Consider the following 17,500-nt stretch of genomic DNA (forward strand, 5'->3'; position numbering starts at 1 on the left):
TACAATATTATCAATTCACACATGAAGACATTTACAATCTGAAATGACCTTTTACTGGTTAAAGGTTTTACATAAAAGCATTATTCATTAATAACAAATACATTCTCTTAAAAGAAATTCCTAGCTTCTATGCATCATAACAGTAAAAGCATTTTAGTAGTAATAAAACAGTTTGCAAGGGTTCTTTAAATTTAAAATTAATATACTTACATTTTTAATTACTAAATGTTTAATTTTTAAAAATAGAAAAAAAACCCAAGACACTGAAATCATCTTATTAACATCTGAAATAAAGTTTTAAGTGAAAAATCCTCCATAAAGAAATACATGGAACTATTTTCTGATGTTAACTAAAACATGCTAACTCAATAGTTTTAAAAACAAATGCTTTAACTTGTATTTTAATTTTTTATATTACCATATAATATCAGCTGATATTATCAGCATTAAGACAATTTCTTAATAAGCTAACACATTAAAATAATTTTGAATTACTTTAAATCAGTTTATAAAAATTATTCAAAGGGTTTAAATTATTGTCTTGAAAATCTCATTTTTATAAGATGAAGGCTCTAAAAATAAGAGGAGCTCAATCAATTTCATAATCAATTTCACAGGAAGTTTGCTTGTCTTATTAAAATAAAAATCCAAATATAAAAGATTTTTTTCATAATTCAAACAGAAATAACTGAACTCCAGTTTTTATGCATATTTTAAACTTTCTTCCTCCTATATAGAAATTCTAACCTTTTATAATTTTAAGAATTCTTTTCAAAAGGATGTAACTAGATTAACTAAAAGCAATAGAGTAAAATGCGAACTGTGTGTTTCCAAAACATACATATGATACCAATCTCTGTCCTAAAATAGACATATGCAATTGCATAAATGTTAAAATCGATGCCAAAAAAATTACCTGAACTGTTGAGCTGATCTCCGATGCAAAGCCGCCCGTCAGGGGAGCTTCATGACTGATTAGCAGTCTCCCTGTTTTGATCACAGACTGAAAGAAAAAAGAAAAACCTCATGTAGAAGATAATAAATATTTTGCGTATCTTATGGTACTTTTTAAGCAATAAAGAGAAAAATGTTTAATGCCAATACACGATATTAAAAACTGATTAATTCAACATTATGCTGTATGAGTGACAACATCCCTTCAACTGGATACTCATTTGATATTGCACTGTTAAAACATTTCAATATATAAACCTAGTCCAAAAGAAAATGAGATCTGTAATGCTAAGCAATTAAAACTGCACTCCCAATTTTATAAAATATTTTGGAACATGAGCAAAATTATTTTATTTCACTTTTTTATATATCGCCCTATTATTTTTTGCAATACTTTCAGAATGAAAGTGATGCGTTATTTCATTTGGGGGCATATTTGCATATAAATAAGGAGGTATAAAATATTATTTCATGGAGAAGAAATAATAAAAATAGCATGTAAAAACTGTAACAAACAAGAGCTCACACAACTACACGTTAAAGGAAATCTAGCAGGAAGAAATCATTGCAAAAGTAAAAGGCTTACAAAAACCCTTTCATTCATGTGCATCACAGACTGGTTACGAATGACAAATTCCATTAAACATAAAAAATACCACAAATAATAGGAATGCATTGGCTGTTTATACCATGCACGATATACTCTGTAGAGTAATAAATCAAAAAGTGTAACAACCATCATATCATAGCAGGATCCCAGCTATGCTGAAAGGGAAAAAAATATTAAAATCGACAGCAAGCAAATACTTAAAATACATTAAACAATTACCAAATTGTCAAAAAGAAGATCATTTTTCAACATTTATAATTATTTAATATTGCCTTCCTTAAATTCTGAATGTGATTATATAAATAATACTCATAAATATGGATGAATATAAAATAAAACCTTCCAAGCAAAAATTACATACATAAATTAAAAGATTCCCTTTATTTTGGACAATTAAGAGTTTAGAATTTTAAAACTATGCAGCAGTTTCAGCCAGCAAATGTAATACTCCAAGATAAAGCCTGAAATCATGACAAAAATATTTTATCTACTATGTAAATAGTGACTGAACATAAAACTTTATAAACACCTTAATGAATAAGATCCCTGTCCAATAAAATACAACCATGGGATATGAGTAATTAGGATTTAGCATAAATAATTTTGCCATCTATGAAAGTCACAAATTAAACTTTGGTCTATCTGTTAAAAATATAGAGGCAAAATATTCCACAATCATAAAGACAACAAATGCATTCTCAAGGTATTCTCTAAAAGATGACCTGACTTTAAACATCACTGATTAAAAATACAGACTGTACACTGAGATTTCTATATCTCTGGAACCCTGCAAACATGAAGGGTCTAAAAATGTCAAAATCCATACAAGCTAGAAGGTACACCTTACATTTATAGTAGGTAAAAATAAAAATTTCCATTAAAATAACTGCTGCTGTCTTAAAACCCCACTCAACAGAATTTGTCAAAAGGTACTTTTACCGGACTGGAGTGATAGCACAGCAGACAGGGCATTTGCCTTGCACGTGGCCGACCCGGGGTTCGATTCGCAGCATCCCATATGGTCCCCTGAGCACCGCCAGGAGTCATTCCTGAGTGCAGACCCAGGAGTAACTCCTGTGCATCGCCGGGTGTGACCCAAAAAGCCAACCTCCCTCCCCACCGAAAGGAGGTACTTTTGCCTCAACTGCAGCCTCTGAAAAGAAAAAATGTAAAGCTTTATGAATAAACCCTGAATAAACAGTTTGTGCTTTCCTACAGACTGCAGACCGCAGTGGGGAAACGAAGCGCAGGTGTACTCACTTAAAATTTTCCAACACTTGGAGTTGAGACAATATTCTGCAAACAGAGAAAGTACAGAAACCTATTCACTGATGAAAAAAGCAAAGCATATCAATACAGTGAAGTACTGGCAGTCATGAAAAAATACTAAAGCCAAGGAAAGCCATCTGTGATAAGTAATTAGCAAATAAGTAAAATCCGAAACAATGAAATTTCTTTTTTATGAGACATAAGCACCATAGCAGTAAAGACATAAAATATATATATATATGCATATATATATATTTATGTGAATTGGGTCAACATGTAAAACAATATGGAAGGATTCACTCCAAACTATTAAAATGTTTCTCCCAAGGAATGATAGTGAAGGAATTGTAAAGAAAGGGGCTACTCATTTCTATTGTGAAAAACATGTCTCTCTATTGTTGAAAGTATTCTGATTAAATATAAATAAAATTTAAAGCGACAAAGGGAAAGGTCTAGAATGAATGCTAAAAGTAACAAACACTTGTTCTGTTGCAATCATAATCTCAAAAACAATGAAAAATAACTTCCATTTTTGTTCCTCACAATAACATCATGTGACAAGTATTAAAATGCATAGCACTGTATAGCACTGTCCTCCCGTTGTTCATTAATTTGCTTGAGCAGTAACACCTCCATTGTGAGACTACTTGTTACTATTTTTGGCATATCGAATACATCATGGGGAGCTTGCCAGGCTCTGTCCTGCTGGTGGGATACTCTCGGTAGCTTGCCAGGCTCTCCAAGAGGGATGGAAGAATCAAACTGGGGTCGGCCTCATGCAAGGCAAACGCCCTACCCACTGTGCTATTGCTCCAGCGTCTCTCACAGAAACATTACTTTAAAAATATACACACCTTTCTTATAAATGATGAAATAAGTACTAGTGATACTTTAATATTTATTTTCTATTAAACAAAATAATTCTTTAAGTTTTAATTTTTTCTTCTGAAATAAAAGTATTCACCCACTTGAAATAAAAAATAGTGAAGAGGCTAAACAACTTTGCAATATAAAAGCTAAACCAAGTCAAGACAGAAAAGATCACACTTCAGACTAAATTTTCCAGTATCTGCTTCTTCAATGACTTCCTGCCATTAAGTCCTATTCCAGGATTCTGGTCTAAGATAAATGAAGCACCAGTAACTTCGAGGTGAAAAATGGCAACAGCCAGTTATTCCAAAATGGGGCTTTAAATAACTGCTCTCTGTGCTCCAGACCACAAAACAAAAGGATTTTCCCTCTCTTCAAGAACTTCAGAAGATCTGTCAAGGCAACTTCACTCTTGTGAAAGACCAGGAGAGAAACAGTCTGTGACTGCTAAATCAGTTAGCACTGGGCTGGTCTGTCTTGGATTTCTACCCTGGAGTCTCACCTTCTCCCTATTTTAGCTAGTCCCAACCTCCCCTACCCTGGGGCATTAACAGATCCTAGCGAAAGAGTAACTATCAAAATCTCAATACAGATGGGGGCTGGAGTGATAGCACAGCGGGTAGGGCGTTTGCCTTGCACTCAGCCGACCCGGGTTCGATTCCCAGCATCCCATATGGTCTCCTGAGCACCGCCAGGAGTGATTCCTGAGTGCAGAGCCAGGAGTAACCCCTGTGCATTGCCAGGTGTGACCCAAAAAGCAAATAAATAAATAAATAAATAAATAAATAAACGCCATAAAAAAAATCTCAATACAGAAAACAAGAATCTATTACCAACAACACATATTTCAATAATCCTGCTCCAAATAGAAATACCTTGTTCCAGTTTCGGCAACTCCACGACCTTTCCCAATTGTCTATCTATCCCCAGAGACCATTTTTAGGACAAAAATACATGCGGGGTGCTTAGAACAATGTTCCAAAAACGGTAGACAATCTAGTAAAAGCAGATTTTAAAATCGATTTAAAGAACTACCTTAGGTATGCCTTTGTTTATTTCAGTCATTCTTTTCTTAGCAAAATCCATTTTTAAGACAGTACAAAAGCATGCCTCAGCATGTTCCATAACAATTCAAATACAAAATCACGGATTCCAAATTGAGGATAGTTTAACGGAACTTTAACAAGATATCTGGAGTAATGGAGCTGCTAAGTGAAACTCTGTTAAAATGATTGCACAGACTCTGGCTGCATGAACACTGGACATATGTTTTAGTGAATGCAGCCTTTAAAGATTTTAACACAACCCAACCAGGAAAACTGTTAAGCTGTCATTCCAGGAGAAAATGATACAGACAGGCAGGCCATTAAACTTGCATATGCCTAAAAGTACAACACCAACGTTCAAATAGATATGTAACTTTTATTCTTTTTTTTTATAATTTATTTATTTATTGAATCACTGTGGGAAAAGTTACAGAGCTTTCGGGTTTAGGTCTCAGTCATGTAAATATCAAACACATTTCCCTTTACCAATACTTATTTTTAACCCCGAACCCCAATAGACCCCCACCTCCCACCCCTCCCAATTCTTGTGAGGCAGATGAGTTCTAGTTAATACTCTATCTACTTTGACTAGATAGATTATTTCGATAGAAGATGCACAATTATTGTTTAGAGTTTACGACCCACCCCCCACAATCAGACATGCTGAAACAGCGTTGTGAAATGATTTGCTTTCTACAACTTGGTTTAAGAATAAAATGATGTCGCGCGGCCGCTATTGCTATTGCGGCCGCGCGGTTTTGAATTTCTGCTATTTTACTTATTGACCCTGGAAGAATTTCTATTAAAAGTTAGATAGTTAAGAGATTGGTTTCTGTGCCCTGGAGTCGTGGCCGTGCCGGAGAGCCGCTCGTGGGGGGCAGCTGGCGACCTCGGTGGGGCGTGGGGGACGGCCCACAAAGCCCCCCTTCCCATGAGGTCCCTGCCGCTCCCGCCAACCCCGGCTCAAACCTGCTTTCCACAAGGCTCCCGTGCGGCCGCCATCTTTCTTTCCAGAGAGGAGCGGGCGGGCCGGTCAATGCCCTTTCCCCTCCGGGCAGGCTTGGTGGCGCGGTTCAACACAAGTCCATTTGCTTTTCTGCTCCAAGCGGCTGGTTCTCTGTGCTAAGTCCTTGTGCCTCCGGGGCCGTGGCCGTGCCGGAGAGCCGCTCGTGGGGGGCAGCTGGCGACCTCGGTGGGGCGTGGGGGACGGCCCACAAAGCCCCCCTTCCCAGATATGTAACTTTTATTCTTTACTCAAAAATCCATAACAAGATTTCCCCCTACACAGTCATTCAGTCTAATACCAAAATCAGCTGCTTTTTCTTACAGCTGACAAGATTAAGAGAGCAAAACTTTTGGATAGACATTTTTTTTTTACTTTTTTTTTTCCCTTTATTTTATTTTATTTTTATTAAAGTTGTAGATTTACAATTTTTTGTGCTTTGGTTTCAATTATACAATGATCAGATACCCATCCCTCCACCAGTGCCCATTTTCCACCACCATGGATAATATCCCTCCCACCCCCATCCCCCCATCCCCCCTGTCTCTGTGGCAGGGCAATCCCCTGTGTTCTCTCTTTCCTTTTGGGTGTTGTGGTCTGCAAAAGAGGCATTGAGTGGCAAACATGTTCAGTCCATAGTCTACTTTCGATTATAGCCTTTTTTTTTTAACATATTTTACCTGAATATAAAACTAATGAAAAACAAAAGAAACATCAAAGTCAACTTTTACCACTTCCTTCTGGGAACAAATCAATCTCCTATCTATACAAATACACATAAGTAGCACTAATGGCAAAACAATACACCTGTACTTCATTAATCAAGAACATATTAATAAATCTAAATCACCTAAAGTCATTAAAGGAATGGCTTTAATTGGTTTCAAATATCACTTGAAATAAATTTTGAATATATTTTCTTATTTTATTAGCCAAATACATTTAAAAACTTAGGCAGGAAACTTCAAAATAGATCACAACAAACAGATTCATAGATGCCTAATAACTATTAATCAATCAGCATGGCCTTCACAATTGGATCATGGTCCATGGAGTAATATCAATGCTAAACGGGAAAGAACAGTCTTGAACTCCAGCGAAAGTTCAGAAACATTTGGCTAGCATATTCATGATGGGGTTACAAATATTTTTAAATGGTAGGAAAGTGATGTAAACAGAAAACCCAATCCTCAGAGCTTTATCACCCATGTGGAAAAAGTAGGTAAGGCTACAAGAAAACCGAATAAAGTTGACAGGACAAGAATGAGCAAAGAGAACTGACAAAGGCATGAAATGTTTGGGAAAACTTCAGACATCATCACTGGTTTATTCTTGTCAGAGTTATTTGTATCATCAGAGCTGAAACACTTGAAAGCTTTAAGAAAAAGCAGTTCTACACACATGAAAAATGGACAACTTGCTAGAAGCTACTTCAAAATATGCTTTTTTGTCCACCAACCTTATCTTTTTAGGTTCTCTGCAGTTCGGTAGGCTCCTGTCTTAACAAACCACTGGTTATACTCGCTTTGTGAATGTGACCCATGCTTTCCCACCAAGTCTCACGAGCACCACCAAGAACTATCTCTGGGTTGTCCCTGAGTTTTACTGGGCATAGTGCAAAAAAAAAAAAGCCTCAAAAAGATTTTAAAAAGAATAAAAAGAAGTCCCTTCTGACAACACTTTTGAAGACATGATATTTGAAAGCATGGAATTTCAAAGACATGGAATCTGTGTTATTTCTATTTGCATTTAACTGCAGAACAAAGCATATGATAAATATTTTAATTCAATAGAAAAACTTTGCTCAATTTATTAGTTGGGGACTGTATCACTGTATCACTGTCATCCGGTTGTTTCTATGATTTACTAGAGCGGGCATCAGTGATGTCTCTAATTCCTCCCAGCCCTGAGAGTCTAGCAGCCTCTCCTTACTCATCTTTCACAACAATTGGAGGCTCTTTCAGGGTCAGGGGAATGAGACCCATTATCATTACTGCTTTTGGCATATTTGGCAACTTTATTCAAGAGCATGAATTCAGAAAGTGCTAGGTATTTGATACCTAACCACAACATGAGCAAGTATATGTGCATTCTCATTAATGTTCTTAACTATTTTAAGCATATACTGATTTAAACAAATTATTAATACACTTTCACATTTCTGATATTTTATGCTCATAAAAGGAAGTAATCATGCTGTAAAATGCATTGAAAGGTCAATTCTAGAAACTACTCTTGAATCGTTGTTCTAATTTGGACAGACTCAACTACTCTGACCTAACTTTTCCCAACTCTTTTTCCAACTCCAAATTGGTTTTGGAATAAGAAGTCAGTCGTACAGATATTTGCTATTATGTACTTAATCAGAGAAAGTATTTTTTTATTTACTTATTCAGATACCATGATTTAAAAAGCTGCTAATTCAATTTTCCAACTCCAAGCCTACCACCAGTGTCAATAGCCCTCCAGGAAGATTCCAAGGCTCCCACCTACTCCCTACCTCACTTCCTTAGCACTCTTTTTTGTTTGTTTGTTTGACTTTCATTTCATAGTTTGGGTCATAAGTTTACGCAAGTAGTATCTCTGATGGCCTTGCTAAACAATGTATAGCTTCTTCTAATGCATTACTGTAATAAACACACAAACACATAGAATAGTGAAGATAAATTTTTCTTTTCTATTGACAAAGGACGTTCTCACTATCATAAAAGAATTGTGCTACTGCACTGGTGGTTAACCACAGATAAATAAGTAAGCGAATATTGGTTTTTTAATTTCCTCCTTATTTAAAACATCAAACAAGAAATAACTACCTCTAGATCATCTCTTTTAAACAAATAATCTCTTTTAAATAATCTAAGTATTTCAGACATTTAAGCAGTCACTTAGGCTGATTGATATTTCATTCTTATCACTATACTATTATATTTTTTGGCAAGATTTAAAGTATGTCTTTAAATTCAACAAGTGGATACAAACTTGTATCCACAATTTTTATTTTCTTTCTTTTGGGGGGGGACCAATAGTGAACATCTAAAGGATATGGGGTGCTATTTCATAGTTTTGGCTTTTCCTGATAGTTGGTGAGTTTCAATGACTAAGTATTTTAAATCTTTTTTGGGGGCCAGGTGATACTATGGCTGTCAAGGTGTAAGGGCCTTCCTGTAAGGTTAATTCCCAAACCACGTGTTCTCCCGAGCACCACTGAGTGTAGCCCTGGAGGACCTCAGTACTGCTGGGTTGGCCTGAGTAATCCCCCACATTCAGGGTCCAGGCCCCCTCACTGAAAGATGCCTGGTGGTCCATGAATTACCACTGCAGCCCCAGGATTGTCGAGCACCAACTAAGGGCCGCTAAACAATAAATACATACATATGTATTTTTCTAATTTTTTTAACCATGTTACTTTTTTATTAATACAGGTAGTGCTTTAAAGTGCTTTAATGCAACTAATTTCTTAAATTAGCCCTTTTGGAACTGGAGATTAAATTTCAAAATAATACTCCATGCAGAAAACTATATATATGTACATATATATATATATATATATATATATATATATTTGCTTTTTGGGTCACACCCAGCAATGAACAGGGGTTACTCCTGACTCTGCACTCAGGAATCACTCCTGGCGGTGCTCGGGGGACCACATGGGATGCTGGGAATCAAACCCAGGTCAGCCACATGCAAGGCAAACCCCCTACCCACTGTGCTATCGCTCCAGCCCCTATATAATCAATTTTTACCATATCCTAAACACTGTAAAGCACCATATCTGCTTTCTTAGCCCCCCATTCAGAAGAACAATTTATTCTAAGATCATTACTGTTACACTGATCCTTTGCCAAATAAGACAACACACTTCTGTAAGCTCCTCCATGAGGAATCAGGATCGCATAGGTAGCAAATCAGTAGCAAGTCCACAGCCCAAATAAACAAAGGATTCTAGTTATGCTCTATAACCTTTTCAGCCTCATATCTTTGTTCTTTACCAGAAATTAAGTGACAGAATACCTCCAACTAATAAAGTTCAGAACACTGGTACCAGAAAATCACCTTGATCAACTTATTTAGCCATTAATTAAATTTTCCAACTAACTTCCACGCTATATACACTCTAAAAGGCATTAGGTCATGTCAAAAACAACTTCTTAAGCCATTCAGATGTGCCAATACTGGGAAAACAAAGACAAATTAATCCAGGTTACTAAAGGGCCATGATATGTGCTGCCAAATTCTCCTAGAGCAAAGCATAGCCGAGAAAGAAATAACTGAAAGATCACTTTAAACTGTAGTAAATAAGAAAGAAAGACGCAATCGCAGTTATTAAGGTCAAGTTGCATTTGTGAAAAACAGATTTTAATTTCCAACTCAAGTATTTTCTAAAATAACGTTGAAAATGATTTTTTCTCCTCTGAAAACAAATAATAATTACTAATATTCTCTCCTTTTCTAAATATAAGTCTCCATTTGGCAAATTTTTCTCAAGTGTTGACAATAGAGGGAAATACCACGTCTGGCCATCACAGGAGTTCTAAAGGGTAGAAACTGACATCATTCCTTGTGTTCCCAGCATACCGTGAATAATAAGAAAGTGACCCTAACCAAAACCCAGATTGTCAGCCAGTTACATTTTACACTGTTGTTTTAAGCATGTATCAAGGGTACAATTTTCCTTGAAGCCAGCTGGTAGTCTACCAAGGTAATACTTTACTCTGAGGAATGATCAAAAATATAAACACTGCTACACTTCTGCATCACCATGGATAAATGCTTTTATTTTTTAAAGCCCGGTCCAACTCTGTTGGAGTAAATGAATTTTTGGTCCATTATGAAACAAAAATCATGTGTGGCTTATAATACATGGCCATGATCTAAAAATTTTAGGGTCTTTCTTGAATGGATATAACTCAAATTGTTAAGAGTTAACTTTTTTTAGCAGTCACTATATTCTTTTATTATGTATAATTAAGATAGCACTGAGGCAAAAAGGGCACATGTATCTCATACACTCATTAATAGCAAGATAATGGGGGGAGAGCTACTAGACAAGAGGTGGATTTTTCCACATGACCCAGCAATTCAACTTCTAAATATGTACATCAAGGGGTCAAAAATCTCTAAATAAAAAAAGACTTTTGCACCCCTACATTCATCGCATCACTATTCACAACAGCCACATCTGGAAACAACCCAAGAGTTCAAGAACAGATGACTGAATAAAGAAACGATGGTACATTTGCACAATGGAGTACTACTCAGCTATAAGATAAAATCATTACTTTGCTGCTTTGTGGGTGGAACTTGAGAGTATCCATCATGCTGAGTGACATCAGTCAGAAGGAGAGAGTCAGATACAAAATTTTGTCTCATACGTGGCACAGTAGAAACACACACACACACACACACACACACACACACACACACACGGGGAGGGAGAGGGGCACATGGCATGGGAACAACTGATGATTCAAAGCAACCTAATCTAAGAAATGGTTAAGAGACTGAGTTTACACAGTGGCAATAAAATAGCCGGGGAAAGTGGGCAGGGGTGTTGCTGAGGCAGTGGGGTGAGGGGGTACCCTAAGACACATGACAGAAGGAAGTGTACCCTTGGGTGGAGGAAGCAATCTTGTAATGCTGCACTCCTGAATCCCTAGCACTGGCCATATTGTAAAATCATAGATCCTGTTGATTAAAATAAAAATAAAAGGCAGGGATTCAAAGTCATAAAAGATATAAAATGACATCATTCAGCTAAATCAAATTCCACCCATCTAAACATCCTACCCCCATAAAAAGAGATGGATTTCAGTACAAGAATCCCTTTAGCAGAAATAGTATTTGTCTTTAAAATATTCATTGATTATTATTCAAGACCCAGAATCTCAAGGTCAAAAATCATAGGCCTGAAATTTATTGCTAATGGGACATTATCAAAAAATACATAAAAAATCAATAGAAATATAATTCAATATTTTAAAATTTATCACTGTATCACAGTATTACCATCATCCCATTGTTCATTGATTTACTCGAGCGGGCACTAGTAACATCTCCATTCGTCCCAGCCCTGAGGTTTTAGCAGCCTCTCCTTACTCATCTTTCGCAACACTGCCACACTGGAGGCTCTTTTAGGGTCAGGGGATACACATATATCTAAATTTATGTCTAGATTTATGCCTTTTGTTAGGGAAACAAGACGTTCTTCCTTTAAAAACCACAAAAATACAAATAGTTCGCTCCCAATGATTTACAGTTCTCTATTCTCCCATTTTTTTTTATTGACAGGGATTACTAACATAGAATAAGATTATTGCAGTCATTGTACCATAAAAAGTGAGGCATATATTTGAGCCGGAGTGATAATACAGGAGGTTTGGCATTTGCCTTGCATGTGGCCAACCTGGGTTCAATCTCCAGCATACAATATGGTCCACTGAGCCCACCAGGAGTGATTTCTGAGTGCAAGAGTCAGGAGTTACCCTGAGCATTGTCAGGTATGATCTAATAACAATCAAAATAAACAAATAAATCAAGGAATTTGTTTAAACAAAAAAAGTGAGGCATATCTAAAATAACATCAATGGTGAATGACAAACTGTGGAGTGATCCAACTGAGATCTCCACCCAGATCCTCCAAATTCCAGTAGGCGGGGGGGGAGGGGGGGGCGTCACACCCACCAACTGGCCCCCTGGCACCGTATAATCCCATCAACGGCCAAGACTCAAAGACGATAAAACCCAGCATTTGCGACATCTTATCATCTCATTCCTACTTTGGACAAACTGGTAAGCTACCAAATGTAACCTGCCCACATGGCAGAGTCTGGCAAACTCCCCGTGGTGTACCCAATATGCCAAATACCAGTAACAATGATGGGTCTCATTCTCCTAACCCTGAAAGAGCCTTGAATATGGCACTTTTTTAAAAATCTCAGGGCTAGGACGAAGGAGACGTTACTGGGGCCTGCTCGAGGCAATCGATGAACAACAGGATGGTCATGATCGTCATGATCATAAGGATAGGTGATTTTGATATATCATTTTTAAGTAAAATGTCTAAAATCTATAACAGGAAATACAATGTTCTATAATTATAATAATTTGTCCTTAATGAGCCTTAAGATAAGGATAAAATGATACTCCGTTCACTACAGTCACAAAGTAACTTAAATTTTAATTCTAGTAAGGGTAGAGCAACATCTTTATTACACTGCTCATGGCAATGTGAACTGGAATAAATCTTGTGAGAAATATTTTGGAAATATAGCAAAAGCTACCAAGTATTCAGACCCTCAGAATGAGTAACTTTAATTCTAAGACTGATTCTCAAAAGATAATTCGAATAATATAAAGTCCTGGCAACTTCCATTAAAATAACTGTGTGTCTGTGTTTCTCAACTGCATCAAGACTTCAAAAGTTTTAAGAAACACTGCTTGATAACCTTTACACTAGACGCAAAGACCAATTGCTCGAGGGAAAATTCTGTTTTAAGCGGTAAAGTACTTTAGAAATGTTGCCTTTAAGGGCTAGGGACACTGCTCCAGACAGAGCATATGACTATTATGCCTTCATGTTCGGTTAGATCCCTAGCCGAGTGTGGCTGGGTGTGACCTGGGTGGTCCAGAGAGTGGAGCACTGCTGGGAGCCAGTGGCCCCAGGGCCCTCTGTCCACCTTCTCTGGAGGAAGGAACTCTCTTTAGATTTTGTCTTTTATTTTATGTTTAGGGAGGTGCTCAAGTCCTGCTCCCAAGGTAATTGGAGGTCACTGAAGACAGTGTTTGGGGTTCTAGGGATGGAATCTGGTATTCCAGCATCCAAAGTATGCATTCCAGGGCTTTTCACTCTCTCCCCAACAAATACTGCCTTTCAACACTTTCCATAGCTACCATAATGTTGCATACTCCCTAAAACTAAAAGAACTTCAATAATTTTGTTTCATCTCTGCCTGAGTTCTGCAAACCCTGGAGTCCACAGTTCCTAATTCAGATGGCAGACAAGCCAGGACAGGGCTTCGGTGGAGGAGCAGCACTGACCTACTCAGGGGGGCTTCAGCCCTGGCTGGGGAAGCTGGGGGCAGCCTGGTCAGCAACATGAGTAGTCGCCCAGACAGAACAGAGACGAGAAGAATCAAAGAGATCCCACCCTGCTCGTCGAGCAAAAAGCCTGAGCAGGATTCTTTCGCCCTGTTCAAAGATGAGTAAAAGAAGAAAAATGGAGCAAATCGTAGAGTCTATTAAAGGGGGGTGGGGAGGAAGCACACAGAAAATTGTCATGATTATTCGATGGAAAAGCAGGGCTCTGAGAATGATCTGCTCAAGATCCAAAGGAAAAAGTTAGGCAATGGCAGTGTCTTCTCAAGAGAATAAAGAGAAAGGGATGCATCAAAGAGATTGTGGGCTCAGACGAAATACTACAGAAAAGACCTAGGAGTCTCCCCTGGAAACCAAAATCCACACTAAGCCGTAAAATTGCAATGTCAGTTGTCACAGACAGAAGTATCTAAGCATCTGGCCCTAGAGTCCCTGCTAGATGTCGAAAATTTCCCTATTCAGCAGACTTCAAAACTATGTCCTAAAGAGATGCGTATGGAGAAATTGGCCTCAACTGCAAGTCAGAAATATATGGGGAAGTAAGTGGCCAGGAAGCGAGGAGAAAAGAGAGCAAGGTATCTCTTCTTTCACTCAAGAGGGCCCTTTTCCTCCCCTGGCTGTGCACAGCGGAGAAGCTTTCCTTGGGTTTCTGACCCCCAGGGAGCCCTTGGACCTAACCCCAGCCAAAGATGCGAACGGCCCTTCATCTGCTTCTTCCATTTTCTATTTTCCTTTATCTGAATAGAAAACTGGAACCAGCAGCAAGGAGGAGAATCAAGAAGGGGGTTTCTTCTTCCCGGTCTGACAGAAATTTAATGGATGAGGCACAAAGATCAGAGACTCCCTACAAGGACTTTCCCTTTAAGCAAAGGACACAAAACAAACAATTCAGGGCCAAGGAAAGTAACGTGACAACTGTAGGAATACTAAGGAGGCCAGAACCGAAGACAAGCAGAAAACAGTCTCTGGCTTAGGCGGGCAAACTGCCTTTTCCTTTTCCCTTCTTTTGCAAATCATGAAAGCCAAGCAAAATAAGTCTTCAGGCCGAATTCTGTTCCAAGGATTTGCAACCTATACTTTAAAGGAACATCTTTCAGGCGAAGCAATACTTTTCGTTCAGATGTCAAGATGTGCTTTCTGCCATGTTATCTGTACCCACAAAATTATACACTGAATTAGGCAGCCTTCCATTCTGGCCCTCCCAAACATTTTGCGGATATTTACCAGCATAAACATCTATTTCATTGAATATTACATTTAGCAGCGCAGACCCAGTATTTCAAAAGAAAGACATTTGAGCCATTTCTTCACCACACGTTTCTAAAACCCAGAAAAACAACAGGCTCTCCAAAATCATGTGTAACTCTAAGTTTTCAGTAGTCCTGTTGCAATTTCCGAAATGACATCATAAGTAGACAATTACATTTGACCATTTAACTGTAAAGGAAATAGGGGCTCGAGTGATAGGACCATGGGTAGGGCAATCGCCTTGCAAGTGGCTGATCCTGGCTCAGGCCCTGGCACCGTAAGTTTCCCTGAGCTTCTCCGGGAGTGATTCCGGAGCACCATCAGTATGGTCACAAAACAAACAAAAAAAAAGTAAAAAAATATAGACTGTCCTACTGCTCTGATGTGACCTGCCAGTCCTCAGCAGGAGCCCGCCATCTTGTATGTGCACACCAGTTGGTCATTTATATTTCAATGAAGAGACATTATAACAAGGATAGCTGGGACACGTGAAATGCATATTGATGAAAGGTTTGAAGGATGTGATTAAAAAAAAAACTTTTCTACAATGTTCTCTTACATAAAAAGGGCTACACAGAACTTTCCATTATCCACCCTCAACCCCACTCCTACTCACATGCATAACAGCAGCAGCAGTTTTTGACAAAGTCAACTGCTAATTTTTCACTAACAACAGTGGGAGGTAGGTGAGGCCAGCGGCAAGGAGCAAGACATCCAAAGCCGTCTGTCTCAGTCCCAAGGAGCAGGGTAGAAAGTGGAAGAAAAGAAACCACTGCTAACGTTTCAAAGCTGAGAAAGAACATGAAGGTAGCACCAAGAAAATGATCAGGTTCAGTTCAGGGATGACACTGAAGATGGGCTGAAAAGTCCAAAGGTCTCCAAGTCCAAAGAGGCAAACCATGTGGTTCTCCTCAGAGCCAGGGTACAGGATCAGGAAGAAACATATTTGTCACTTCACCCTCTCTGCCTCCAGCCAACCATTCTTGTGGAGATTACCATCCCCCCACTTAGTACCTCTCTACTCATTTACCAACCAAACTAGGGTCAAATTAGGCCTACGCCTTTACTAAAGACAAACTGATTTAAGTATATAAGCTTCAACGATTTCAATTTAGGTTATACTGACCCTGTAGTTCTGATGGTGATTATTCATGCTATGCTTATTTCCCCCAAAGTTAGAAAATCACATAGGGATTTTGCGATTTTGACTACCTACAGCCCATAGAAACTTATAAGAAATAGCACACAAATTACGGTCTTAAAGAAAAATAATTGCCTGCCCTTTTGCTTGCTTCTCTACCAGCCCAGGTGAGACTTGGCACTGGCTGACATTACTGAGTCTATTCCAGAATAGAAGACAGAACCCCTCCCTCCTGGGTGGGCCTCAACAGGCTCTGCACCCCCCCAGTGCCACATTAAGGGCCCACATCACAACTCCTGCAGTGTGGGGCCTCGAGATAGATCTACTCAACAAACTACATCTGCTCACAGCTATGCTTCCAGTCACTGTGAGGACAAGCAGAGAAAAGAAAGCAACCCCTGGCCTAATCCCTCAGCATTTTCCAGGATATAACTATAAAGACTCACCACATTAAGGATACTAGAAAACCAATGGGGAAAACACATAAAAGCCAACCAAGTTCAATGAGTGAAAACACTATACCAGACACAAACAGCAACTAGCTCAGTAAATTCTGAGACAATGTCTTAAGTGACACCATGATGAGGATGATCAATGAGTTCAAAGAAACAATAGCCTCGTTAGTCAGCAAAACACAAGAAAGTGTGAGTCGAAATGAAAAACTACTACAATCAGAAATGATTAAAATAAAAATCATGGCAGGTGATATACATATAAAAATATATATATTATCTCTCTCTCTATATATATATATAGAGAGAGAGAGAAGCAGCAGCAGCTCTGAACAGTATATTAACAGCAGCTGAGTAAAGGATCAAGGAGTTCTAAGATGAGAAGGAGGAAACCATGAAGAAATAGCAGATGGTGGAAAATTGTCTGGAAAGAAATGAACAGCAAATCAGAGAATCATGGGATGAGTTCAAGAGGAACAATACAAGAATTAGCGGACTCTCTGACAGACAGGAAGGCAAATGTGATGAAGAAACAATAGTTAAAGAAATCACCAATAAGAAATTCCCAAAGTTCAATACAGGCACTGAGATCGAGGAGGCCCTGAGAAAACAGACTCAACTAGGGAAACTCCAAGGCACACAGTACCCAAAATGACAAAAGTCAACGACAAAGACAGACTATCACAAGCATTAAGATCAAAAAAGGAACTTTCAGGGCTGGAATGATAGTACAGTGGGTAGGGCATTTGCCTTGCACGCAGCTGACCTGGGTTTGATTCTCAGCATCCCATATGGTGCCCCAAGCACCAC

General features: G+C 38.3%; 1 protein-coding gene across 2 annotated transcripts in view; it reads right to left on the reverse strand.

The window, feature by feature from the left end:
* Positions 1-17,500, reverse strand: part of BCKDHB (branched chain keto acid dehydrogenase E1 subunit beta) — a 426,555-nt gene that overhangs the window by 62,784 nt on the left and 346,271 nt on the right. For both annotated transcript variants that reach the window (XM_056109682.1, XM_056109681.1), the window contains exon 9: positions 917-1,003. In XM_056109682.1, the coding sequence (XP_055965657.1) occupies positions 917-1,003 (87 nt within the window). The remainder of the gene's footprint in view (positions 1-916; positions 1,004-17,500) is intronic.

The sequence above is a fragment of the Sorex fumeus genome, unplaced genomic scaffold, assembly GCF_029834395.1.
Source record: "Sorex fumeus unplaced genomic scaffold, SorFum_2.1 ptg000008l, whole genome shotgun sequence".
Lineage (NCBI taxonomy): Eukaryota > Metazoa > Chordata > Mammalia > Eulipotyphla > Soricidae > Sorex > Sorex fumeus.